This window comes from Saccostrea echinata, unplaced genomic scaffold (assembly GCF_033153115.1).
Source record: "Saccostrea echinata isolate AGI-Se365-2 ecotype Australia unplaced genomic scaffold, CSIRO_AGI_Sech_v1 ptg000033l, whole genome shotgun sequence".
NCBI classification, from domain to species: Eukaryota; Metazoa; Mollusca; class Bivalvia; order Ostreida; family Ostreidae; genus Saccostrea; species Saccostrea echinata.
Window position 1 is genome coordinate 28,435,950 of NW_026889782.1, and position 13,604 is coordinate 28,449,553.

At 35.5% G+C, this 13,604-nt stretch overlaps 1 protein-coding gene across 6 annotated transcripts in view; it reads left to right on the forward strand.

The window, feature by feature from the left end:
* The window catches only part of LOC133199065 (talin-1-like), a 74,269-nt gene that overhangs the window by 16,823 nt on the left and 43,842 nt on the right, over positions 1-13,604 (forward strand). For 5 of the 6 annotated variants that reach the window (XM_061334951.1, XM_061334952.1, XM_061334950.1 and 2 more), the window contains exons 3-4: positions 10,177-10,418; positions 12,695-12,792. In XM_061334951.1, the coding sequence (XP_061190935.1) occupies positions 10,283-10,418; positions 12,695-12,792 (234 nt within the window). In that variant the 5' untranslated portion in view covers positions 10,177-10,282. Of the gene's footprint in view, positions 1-7,110; positions 7,243-10,176; positions 10,419-12,694; positions 12,793-13,604 lie in introns of those variants that run through there. The other variant, XM_061334948.1, reaches the window with a different exon arrangement.

The window sequence follows — 13,604 nt, forward strand, 5'->3', positions numbered from 1 at the left end:
CAAAACAGCATTTTTAAAACATGCATCATAATTGATTGATTGATTGCATGCTGTTTTATGTCCAATTCCAGAATTTTTCACTCATATAGAGACGTCACAATACACTGGTGAAGGGCTTCAAATTTAGACCTATACTCGGCACTCAGGGTCTTTGAGCATGTATTGAGCAGTGACGGTTCTTCATCGTGCCAACACATATGATCACATATGATAATAAGACTAAATAGAATGTTTTGCTGTCTTGGAAAATTAACTTTACATTATTTGCTGATGTTAAACATTTGAAAAGTGTGCATATATGAATTTCAGCGAAGCACAAATTTGAGTAAAACTCTGAGGAGATGATAGGCCTCTGAAATTTTTAGATCCATTCCCTGATTTTGATGATCCCTCATGACCAGGGTATTATTGTGTCTCACAGCTCAGTCTTTGATCAGGGGGAAGTATCAGGAGAACGTTTCCCTTGACAACGAGGCCACTTCCTGTGTATGCTTATTGTGTTACTCTCCCTGTCTCATTCAGTTTTAATTCTGAGGGGCTCCTTGAGGGGACTTAGGGACTTCAGAAAGAAATTTGTTGCTGTAAGTGTTAAAAGAATTTGCTTTCAAGTCTCTGAAATTTCAAAAAATCTGTTCATTAGAAGGCTGGATTTTCTGTTCAAAATTGATGTAGTCTAGGTGGAATTTATTTGTGGAAGACATTTTTTCCCTAAATGGAACCCCATAAGATTTTTTTGTATACCAAATTGGCACTTTAAAACATCCTGTCATTTCAGAGTCATGTGACAATATTGTCGACAGTTTGAGCTTTTTTTGATTGAGCTGAAATTTAAAACATTTAAGTGTAATTCCACTGGTCTCTCTGCTTGACGGGGAAATGCTGCCTGTCCCCTGCTGTACCATGATAGGTCGTAGATTGATTGGAGGTATGTTCAAAGTGTCAACAGATTTATATGACTTAAGATTTGAATTATGTAATGTGTAATATGTAATATGTGTCAGATACTCTGCAGTGTTTTATGGTTTTTATTCTAGTAGAGTATCATGAAACTTCTGGTTTTAAATTAATGTTAGCAGTTGTCTGGAAAGTCATTTTTCAAAGTGGCAAATTTTTTGCATTTTTTAAAAGCGAAAGTCTAGCTGTTTAGCAACAACTTGTACAGAAGACTTGTCTAACTTGACCATTAATGGTTCTTTTTAATTTCACTTGCATAGAGTCAGGTCATAGACAATATCCTGATAGAAAGCTAATTTGGACCTAAATTGTTCTGTTTGTCACCAGAATCCTGCACAGTTTTAGGACTTACCAAGTTTTGCTGTAATTTTTAAAACATTTAAAAACCACCTTATAGTAGGTGAAATGGGATTATAGCCATGACTTTCATACACTTACATCCCATAACCTTGTTTCCTCCTGTCTGAGATAACACACTCGGTATGTTATCCAACTGAGATGGTTTTCAAGAGAACAATGGGCAATAGACAATTTATTTTTGATTCCACAGAAAAACTATTCTTTTTCCCTTTTCTATAATAATTGTAATCATTCAATAGTAATGTATTAATGAATACTGGTAATACCACTAAAATCTAGAGAGGAACCATTACCCAGATTTTACAGATTAAAGGGAAAAATTCATAAAATAATGGACTAGACCTTATTAGAGGTAATTTGAGCCCTCTATTTTGTGTGTGCTATATTGATTGCTTGGGAAGTATGATACTAAATTTTTTAACTAATTGCCAGCCCTTGTGTATGGGAAAACACTCCAGATCTGTCCCAATACAACATTAAGGACAAACCAAATTTTTTTTTCATAATCTGGTCTTCTGCCCCATTCCTGTAAATTATGTTCAAATCATGATATATTCAGAAAACTTTTTTTAAAAAAGATTGAAGATATAGACTTCTTTACTCATTGGTACTCAACAGACTTTCTGTTTAAGTCTTTAAATTCTTTGTTTGGGTTGTTTGGTGCTTAAAAGATGTGGAGTTAGCTGGGAAACAGAATGTGTTAATATACTAAAACTCAGATGCAGGAAAATGGTTAAAAGTAACCACCACATTGACTTTGCCTTGTTAATTGTTTAGAAGGGAGAGAATACAGAGGCATGGATGGAGAGAGAGAAAGAGAGAGAGAAAGGAAAAAGATGAAAGCTTTAAGTTCTTATTGATTGGGCAAATAAAGGAACATTTAGCAGTTAATGGGTGTAATTTGATAACGGAGCTCTGTAGAGGGTCCGATATTGAGGGAGGGACACAGGTTATCCATTTATAAGGAGTTTTTTATCACATGATGAACATTGATTTTATGAACTCTGAGTGGAGCACTCATATTGTACTGAACTCCCTAATGTATTCAATATTATACAACTGAATTCCCCAATGTACTCAATATTATACAAAGGATTTCTCTGAGTTTTAGAGAGTTGTTGGTTCTATTTGCCTGTCTGTATCTTACATACAGTGTGGCACTACCAGTCTATTAGCATTACTGGGGGTTTGTTCTGTTTGGTAGCATAGGCATTGCCAAATCTGGAGACTTAGAAGGACCTCCTTATCAAGCCAGGTTGAGTTTTGTTTTATGACATAGCACAGGAGCTGTTCTTTTCTTGGTTTTATTTTGTAAAACTTGATTTTATTCAGAATTTTCTAATGAACTTAAGAAATGTTGCTTGATCTCTATTTTACCCAGAACAGAGGATTTGATGAACCTTTTTTAACCAAAGACCAAATTGAGTAATGGCTTTTTGATGCCATGTGACAGTCACAAGACAATTCATGTGATCAGTTTACTAATCCAAAATAACAGGCACGATAAATGACCATATTGGGTAATGACCCCAGACTCCCTGATTGCTCCATTTAAATGCTAATGTTCTAAGGTGATTGGCTGCTGTCATGCAATGTAGAGTCAGGGAATGAAGGCTATTGACTGTATATTGGGCTATAGACTGTATAGACTGTATATTGGGCTATAGACTGTATATTAATTGGGCTAATTACTGGGGTAGTAAGTGAGATTAGAAACCATTGTTAGGAATGTCTGTTGTAATACCAGCAATCCAGTGTTTATACATGTAATTCTTCTCTACTTTAGACCTACTTCAAGCCAAAAAAAGATTCGATACATAATGCAGGTTCTTGATTATGTAAGACTTGTCATAGCATGAGTAATAAATGTAAAGATTCATTTAGGGAAATGAAATGGTCTATAATTGATCATGCAATAAATATAGGTCATTTGCAGCACAGCACCCAAAAGCTACATCTTTGCAGAACATTTATCAGATTGCATGCAAATTAACTTTTTGGCTACCCCTTAAATGTGAAGACAAGAAAGTGTGCCATATAGATGATATAGATGCACAAGTATCACATCTATAAATATACCTGAATATTCTGTAGAAAGTACAGGTATAATTACAGACAGACATGATATAATGACAGAGGATGAGTTAGAGTAGGACAGAATTTCTGTGAGTTTGCTGTGTGGAACAGTGGTTCTTTGTTTGATGAGAGAACTAGGAAGCTGCTGTCTTCATTATACTTTAGAACACAGGGTACAATAGCTGTTTGTGGAAATGTTTTTTATATCTCTTGTTTTCAAGGAAAGAGTTCAGTTGGAGCGTAGTTTTATTTGTGGGGTAGGGGAATGGTTATAATATTGCAAGGCTAAATGTATTTGCATTGATGTTGCTAATACTGGAAAAGCTCATTTGGTTCTGTAGTGTCATTTGAAGTTAGAAACCAAAGCAAAGATTAAAGGAATTATCAAATAAACCAATAAAGAGTGACATGTTAAAATGGTCAGTCTTCTGATAGGAGTAATAGACATCTAACATCTAAAGGGAAAAAGACAATATTTCATGTATACCATGACCTGTATAGACCTCAGGTATCTGATCAGGAAAAATATCACTATCGACAGTTAGTACAGTGTGTATGTATGTGTATGCTGTGTATATAATTATAATAAGTAAAAATACCGGGAAGCCATGACTACCTCAGAAGGAAGACTTCCTTCTTTCCTGTTTGTGGGTACTTGTCAGATTCTACCGAGATCTGAGGACTTCGGAGTTTCTGTAAGGAGTCGGGGTACTTATAAATGAGGTTTTATAGCACTTCTGTAAGTTTTCTGTGTTTTATACAAGTACCCATGATTGTCATATATACAGATAACATAATTATATACGTGTAAACACTTGTAACATATTAAACATAAGCTTTTACTGTTTTTTTTGTAATTGCATACTCGGAGTTGAAGATGACATACTTTGATTCACTATATGCTGTTTGCATAATTTTTATGAGTTTTAAAACTTGTAAATGCACTTTTAATTGAAATTGAGTTTTTTTTTTCTTTCCTTTCAATAAGGAAGAACAGATAGGTGGACGTTGTATTCTTCTCAAACAATTGTTCTCGGAATAATTACAATGAAATTAAAGTGTTTGCTGAAAATAAAACGAGACAAGTACCTGCTCTTGTTCTGGTGCTTACTAGTGTGACTGAGTGCTGTACTAACGATAATTGTGTAACTGCATCATTAAGGATCTGGGTGAGATGAAAGCTTTATATGGAAATTATATGTGATGTATATAGAGGACGTCATTAATGGTAGAAGTGACTAATTTTAACATTTCTACCGAATTTACTCATTCTTATGAACAAAGTTCAAAGTTCAGTTGTTAAAATGCAGGAGATACTTTATGAACTATTACGAAATTTATACCTTTTTTTGCGGTTTGTTTAGTTTAAGGGTTTAGTATTTCTCTAATTAGAGGACATCATTTTAAGAACTTTCAGACACTTTTGTGAACGCTTTTTTGATCACCTCAGGAATTTCCAGGGTTCCATGTTTTATAAATGCCTTGTTCACAGATTTGTATTGTTCGTAGGGTTATCGAGATTATACCTGTTTGTTATCTACACCTATTTTATCTTAATTTATACATCTCAACAGAGAACTACAAAATATGAACTCACAGCACAGTGTTAAAGAATAGCAACCAAAATTTGATTTAATTGAACATATTTTGTTGCAATAAATATATACAATGGGATTGGGCACAAGTTCTAAAAACTTAATTCACCCTCTCACTACATCTAATATCACAAAAAGTTGAAAGCTTGAATGTAGACATGCCATGTATCATTAAATATCAGCAACTTTTACATGTTGTAAAAAAAAACACAAAATCCTGGTTTATCATGATTATCAAATACCAGACTTAATTATGCATTATTGAGTACGTTTGCAAGTGATGCAATGCAAACAATGCATTCCAAGATGTAACGTGTTAGAATATTGCCTTGTTTCCTGTGCTAGAAATTATTGCTCAAAGTATGATGGTAAAATTATTCATTCAATCAAGGAAGTATTAAATCAGTTCATTGTTAGTAAAGTCATATTGTGCTGAAGTCAGGTCTGGTGATTGTGGTTTAACCCAATATTCAAACATAAGGACTGCAGCTACACATAATTCAAAGATGGTAGGACGTAGCCTGTGTTTTGTGATGGGGGTTATTATAACTGCACCACTTGACGCAGTACGCCGCTAACATTTTATGATTACTCAGCTAATTGTGTGCGTCTATTATGGGCATGATTGTCCCTAAGTGGTCCAGGACTACGGATCTTAATTCCTCTATTGTTAGAGAGAATGACTGGAGACAAATAAGATGTTATTGTACAATGGGTATAAGCAGGGCCTCTATAACGAATTACGCCTATTACGGAGTTTTGTGATAGGTGGGTTCCATTGCGATAGAGCGTCGCCCACTATAGCACTTGGAGCTGACATACAAGTGCGTTACCTTTTAGTATTTAAATGCATCTCTTCAAAAAATTTTCATTATCCTTTACATCTTGGCAGATAAAAATAACGCTTTGAGGATTGCATTATCTGGGCAGAAAATGTGGAATGGGAATTGGGGAATGTTGGGACATGACTTTTCTTTTATGAAATGGAGGACAAATGAACTTAATGAAGAATTGTGGATTTTGTTGGGAACTTTTTTTGTACTGCTTTTGTGTTGGAAGTTCATTTGATAAAAAAGAAAGGGGATATATGTAATCTTAAAATGGAAAAAAAAAGTTCAAGGTGATCTAGATGGCTGGAAAAGGGTTTTGGAATATACATTTTTAAGAGATAACACAAAGATTAACATGAAAATTTTGAGCTAGCATTGTTAGTGTTTGTTTATAGAGAGGTCTGCATTTTGCTGAATTCCGTTTCTTCTGGACTTACTTATGGGACTAGCATCAGAGAACAGTCCAGATAAAAGTGTTAAACAAACCGATTACTAATGGGGTAAATATTGAAATATTCCTCTCCCAAGATTTTTTATGAATGGATGTTCACAAAATGCTGCTTTTATTATGCAGTATTTTAGTCCCATTGATTTTATTTCATTTGTCGTGGGAATTGCCATATGGACGATAAAAGAACTCTGTGATGCAGGAGAAATTGTCCCCCGTCGACATTTACTGAAGTCGCAGTAATTATCTGGGGACTGATGCTAATTGTGTGTAGAACAATTGACATTTATGTAAATGAGAAGCTTTAGCATGAGATTCCAGTATAGAAGTTATCCCGCTGTCCGACAGTTTGCAATATGATGTAGTGCGCTGTAATATGGGACGGTTTCAGTGGAGAGAATTGATTTCAGCCTGGGCTACTGGGGAAGGCTTTAGGTCTGATAGTGGACTTTGATATGCTTTAAAACTTTAGCTGTGACTGAGTTCATTGGGAGAGAATTTCATTTTGTCCCAAAGTGTGAATTGGTAGCAGATTGTTGGGATAAGATCATGACTTAATAGTGATGACTGCTTGTGTTCATATCGTATGTAATCGGGATCATTGGGAAGAAATTTTTATCCTACCTACAGAGCAGAACATTGTATTTTGAATTTGGGTTTTTGTTGCCATAGAGGAATTTCCTAATAATGGCCGTGAGAATTTTTTTTTGTATGATTTGTATTATACAAGGAAGTTTGGGAAGATACATTCTAGTAGTGGAGTTCTTTGCATTTTACTAAAAATTCAATTAAACTAGACTGAAGTTTTGTAACAATATGGTCTGTGTAACTATTTTGACAACAGTTATTCCAAGTTTGGAGTTAGGTAAAATTGACTGGTTCTCCTTAAAATTGAGACCAGTTTATCTGATAGCTGATTGGCTCCTAGTGTCCATCATCAAGTGTAGTAGAAGCTGTTATCAAAGGAGAATAAAGCAAGGTAATGTATTTAATCCAGGCCTCAGAAGCTGAGCAATGAAATTTTTCCAGACTTTTTTATCCACCTTTTAATACCCTGTTAAAATATTACACAGAGATTCATATTTTCTGATGTAAAACTATCCGTTGCTCTCACCATTTGACATCTACGACTTTTGTAAATGGCATTTAAAATATGTAACTTTACCATTAAAAATCTCAGTGTATTAAGGGTCATATAGTATAATATTCTCTTTTGTGAGGCAACAGGTATGAAAAATTGAGTTTTGGATTTAATGTGTAAATTATTCTATATTTTAATCTTCTATTAAAATTGTAAAAAGCAATCATTCTAAGCCCTGTCTTAACAAACCAATAGCCCTTAGTTGTGAAATATTAATTGCATGCTAGAAAATGCAGAAATTTTTACAGTACTGTAACGAAAAAAAAAATTTTTTTAGGAAAAGAGAGATTTTGCATCAAAGGCTGAAAGTTTTTTTGGATGATGTGACATGATTATTTAAAAAATTTAATTTTTTTTTTTTTGAATTGTCAGACAATCACTGTCAAACTTGGGAATTTTATCCAATTCATCTGTGTAGAGTTTCAAATCAGTAAGGGACTGATGTTTTATTGTTGCTGGCTAACATCAGATTCACAGCTCACTATTAACTTACACAATGTGGGTGATCTGATTGGTGCTGTGGCTTTTAATTTGACACAATTTCATATCTCTGTCTATGGAATCGGAGAAAGATTCTGTACAACAAATCAAAATTCCTCTAAAATCAAATATTTATGACAGAGAGGGAGAGAGAGAGAGAGGAGGGGGAATCAAAATTTTTAGCTCACCTGAGCTGAAAGCTCAAGTGAGCTTTTCTGATCACACGTTGTCCGTCGTCCGTCCGTCTGTCCGTCTGTCCGTCCGTCCGTCTGTAAACTTTTCACATTTTCAACTTCTTCTCAAGAACCACTGGGCCAATTTTAACCAAACTTGGTACAAAGTATCCTTGGGGGAAGGGGAGTTTAAATTGTTAAAATAAAGGGCCAAGTCCCCTTACAAGGGGAGATAATCAAGAAAAGACAAAAATAGGGTGGGGTCATAAAAAAAACTTCTTCTCAAGAACCACTGGGCCAGAAAAGCTGAAACTTATATGGAAGCATCCTGGGATAGTGTAGATTCTAAATTGTTCAAATCATGACCCCCGGGGGTAGGGCAGGCCACAATAGGAAATACAAGTTTTACATTGAAATATATAGGAAAAATCTTTAAAAATCTTCTTCTCAAGAACCACTGAGCCAGAAAAGCTGAAACTTATGTGGAAGCATCCTGGGGTAGTGTAGATTCTAAATTGTTCAAATCATGACCCCTGGGGGTAGGGCGGGGCCACAGTAGGGAATACAAGTTTTACATTGAAATATATAGGAAAAATCTTGAAAAATCATCTTCTCAAGAACCACTGAGCCAGAAAAGCTGAAACTTAAGTGGAAGCATCCAGGTGTAGTGTAGATTCTAAATTGTTAAAATCATGACCCCCGGGGGTAGGGCGGGGCCACAGTAGGGAATCCAAGTTTTACATTGAAATATATCGGAAAAATCTTTAAAAATCTTCTTCTCAAGAACCACTGAGCCAAAAAAGCTGAAACTTATGTGGAAGCATCCTGGGATAGTGTAGATTCTAAATTGTTCAAATCATGACCCCCGGGGGTAGGGCGGGGCCACAATAGGGAATCCAAGTTTTACATTGAAATATATCGGAAAAATCTTTAAAAATCTACTTCTCAAGAACCACTGAGCCAGAAAAGCTGAAACTTATGTGGAAGCATCCTGGGGAAGTGTAGATTCTAAATTGTTAAAATCATGACCCCCGGGGGTAGGGCAGGCCACAATAGGAAATACAAGTTTTACATTGAAATATATAGGAAAAATCTTTTAAAATCTTCTTCTCAAGAACCACTGAGCCAGAAAAGCTGAAACTTATGTGGAAGCATCCAGGTGTAGTGTAGATTCTAAATTGTTAAAATCATGACCCCCGGGGGTAGGGCGGGGCCACAGTAGGGAATCCAAGTTTTACATTGAAATATATCGGAAAAATCTTTAAAAATCTTCTTCTCAAGAACCACTGAGCCAAAAAAGCTGAAACTTATGTGGAAGCATCCTGGGATAGTGTAGATTCTAAATTGTTCAAATCATGACCCCCGGGGGTAGGGCGGGGCCACAATAGGGAATCCAAGTTTTACATTGAAATATATCGGAAAAATCTTTAAAAATTTTTCTTCTCAAGAACCACTGAGCCAGAAAAGCTGAAACTTATGTGGAAGCATCCTGGGGTAGTGTAGATTCTAAATTGTTCAAATCATGACCCCTGGGGGTAGGGCGGGGCCACAGTAGGGAATACAAGTTTTACATTGAAATATATAGGAAAAATCTTGAAAAATCTTCTTCTCAAGAACCACTGAGCCAGAAAAGCTGAAACTTATGTGGAAGCATCCTGGGGTAGTTTAGATTCTAAATTGTTCAAATCATGACCCCTGGGGGTAGGGCGGGGCCACAGTAGGGAATACAAGTTTTACATTGAAATATATAGGAAAAATCTTGAAAAATCATCTTCTCAAGAACCACTGAGCCAGAAAAGCTGAAACTTATGTGGAAGCATCCTGGTGTAGTGTAGATTCTAAATTGTTAAAATTAAGAACCACTGGACCAGAAAAACTGAAACTTATGTGGAAGCATCCTGGGGTAGTGTAGATTGTAAATTGTTCAAATCATGGCCCCTGGGGGTAGGGCGGGGCCACAATAGGTATTACAAGGGGGGAAGTCTGGTAATGAACAGCATGGCCAAAGTTACTCAGGTGAGCAATGTGGCCCATGGGCCTCTTGTTTTGTGTGTTACTGTGGTCGGTGATATTTAATATTGAGGCATTCCTTGTTTACGAATCTGTATTATCATTTCAGATGTGTATGGTGATGCTCGCTGTATAGACAAAACTAAACCCACAGACAAACCAGAGAACAGACAGACAGACGGGGCTGAACCGGCCACACACAACACACCGCCAAGATGGCCATGTTGTCGCTGAAGATCAGCGTGGTGGGGAATAATGTCGTCAAGACGATGCAGTTCGAGCCGTCCACTCAGGTGTACGACGCCTGTAAAATCATCAGGGATCGCATTATAGAGACCAACCCTGGTAATCGTAAGTAGCTAAGGTTTCTTACATGTTATGTACAGTAAAAAAAGGACATATGGTGAGAGAATTTTATGTTATATTCCATGAAGACTAGTGCACACAGAAATGCCAATTTTGCAAGAAAAGCTTTCAATTGCTAAATGTGTGTTTGTATGTGTGTGGGGGGTTGGGGGTGGGGATGGGAGGCTGCATTTTGCTTCATTGGTGATTTATTTCTTGTACCTTTATCTCCTTCAGCTAACATGGCTAATGTATGCAATATCATAAAATAACTAAATTTTTAAGTTATTCCTTTTATGCTGAGTTGCCTATTTTAGACTGGCTTATAATTGTATTGACTGACAGTAGAATGTTAAAGCTCCACACAGCACACACTCCTATCACCTCTAGCACATGGCCTGATGTCTGAGGTACATCACTGTATCAGAGTTCCCCCAGCGGGATCCAAAATATTTTTTAACTTGTGGATAAAAATAGCTCTGAGCAGGTGTCTGATCCTAGTATCCTACCACCAAGATTGGAATCAGCTGTGTGTTTGTTTGAATGGAGGCTCACTGTGTATATAAAAAACTTCTAATGGAGCAAAAAATGCTGATTAAGCACTAAGTAGGAGAGGTTATATCAGCTGATGGATTGATGATGAATTAACTTGTAAATTTATAAATTTCCAGCAGATGTGACATAAGAAATATTGATTGTGGACATTTTATGCATTTTAGTTGAGATCAGAAACTCTTGCAAAATTTATTTTTAGCATTTATTAACTAAGTATAATGATTTTGTTCTCAAAAAAGAGGAAATTCATTAAATAATATTCCCTCTCAAATTAAGCACTTTTGTTCAGTGCAGTATAAATTTGATGAATTAGCTATCCTTATGTGTATTTTATATTTCCCATTTAATGATCTATTTATAGTGATATATCAAGAGGGGGCACCTGTCCAATCCATAATCCTCCCACACTTTGATTGACAGGAAATAAACACCAAGAGATTTAAAACTCCATTCACAAAAATATCTCCTAAGCCAGCAGAATGGCAGGCATCATGGAGTGTTACATGCCGAATCATTTCAATAAATAGATTCATATTAAGCCCGAAACATTAAAAAAAGAAACTGGAGTTTAAAATTATATCTGTAGGATTTAGAGGGGGATGTTTTGTGAGAGGGAGGTTTATATATTGTGTGTGAAGGAAATAATTGATGTAGGCCTTATATACATGGAGAACCAGAACATTGCCTCCCTGTGTACGACAGCATGCTGTCTTTAAGTGACATCGTGGTGAGTCAGACCTAATTGTGCTGTAACTCCAGGAAGTAAGGCCTGGTTCCTATACAATCTGTTGAGAGATTTGTTTTTTGTGTATTCTGTTTCTCTCTTTTTCTACAATACCATGTTTATTTGGGGTTTTCTGTAATAACTCTGTATGTATGATAAATTCTTTATAGCATAGCTATACGTGTTGGAATTTGATGTTTGTTAGTTGTGTAACTCAAATTATATGCTCTTATATGCATTAATTTCAAACCTAGGTAATTCACTTAAAAACCCATTATATGTATAAAGTGACAATCGACCATCATCTATTTGTTAAATTCAGATTATATGATTGAATACAAATAGGGCCCTCATTGTAACACAGATTTGTCATCAATATTAGCCAAAGTTGCCATGCTCGGAGACCACCATGTTATAAGAGAGCTGATCTGATGTCAGCTGTAGGGTGATGCGGGAGGGATTCCTATTTCTAACATTTCTCTCTATATTGATTGCAGAGTCTCAGGGGAAACTAGAAATTGTCATGATTTAAATTTGCACAATAAAATGGCAGTGAAGGCTGGCATCTGGTATTGTTAAACAAAGACTGCGTAATATATTGTAATTTAGGAGAATCAGGCTCAGAGCTGCGTTTTATTTAATGCAAAGCTGATGTCGAGCTTTATGGAACAAGTCAGATGTTGGTACTGACATGCAAGTATGCCAAAGATATGACTTAGTAGAAAAAAATATACCTACTAGGCTGTGTAGAAAATTTATAGAAGCAGAACCAATTTAGAGGACTTTATTACAAATATTGCTTAAAGTGTGCTTTATCTTATAATTATTGTATTTATTAATAAAAGAAAACGTTCCCAACTATTAAGTTTTTTCCTTCTTTTGGGGGTGGGTTGGTGTGGCAGTGGTTGGGGCAGAAAGGTCTATGTGCAAAAATAACATATTCACATTTATAAGAACACATGTTCAGTGATGTTGAAGTGATTGTAAACTTTCACTTTTGTAGCACAAGATTATGGACTCTTTCTGGCTGATGAGGATCCCAAAAAAGGGGTGTGGCTAGAACCAGGGAGGACACTGGACTACTACCTCCTGAGGAATGGGGTAAGTGTCCCATTGGGAATGTGGTAAAAATTCATCATTTAATTAAAATTGAAATTCAAGTAATAGTAATTAAAAACAGTGTTGTTTTGTGTCTTTATAAGGGCCATTAAAAAATTATGTGGACTTATTGCACAGAAAAATTAGTTGATTCTGTAAATTAGTTTTTTCAAAAATATTTGCCGTGCTCTGTACATCACCATCAGCAATATCAAAAGAGCTGTAGTTTTAGGAGCCATTAATAAATATCAAAAATCTTTAATTTTCAAAATTTAAGATTAAAAGTTGAATCTTTTAAGAGATATATTTCTGTATAATTTCACATCTGTAATAATAGCAGAGTCTGCGTAATTTTTAAATGGCCCTTGTACATTGAACAGATCATAATGGAATATGCTTTTATGTGAGGGTTGGGTAACTTGACATGCAAAATTTTACGATCTATTATTGGAGCAATCTATTTACATTGCAAATCCTGAATGAAGTCTAGCCAGGAAGAAAACAATTTAATTCATAATTATTTATGAATGGAAAAGTTCCATGACATAAGGAAGAAAGGATGAACTCAATATAACTAATCATTTCTATTGGAGAGTTTAATATGATTGTAAGAGTGCTAGATTACAAATTTTCATTAATTCAAGGAATTTAAGATATTCTTAGATATACATCCACTTCAAACAATCAAAAAATGATGTTGAATCTGTTGGAGTGTCTGTGAAACTGTAATCTTAGAAACAAATGGATGACACTCCCAAAAAAGGGAAAAATAATGAACAATCTTGCAACAAAGTTGTCAAGGAGCAATTTTGTTT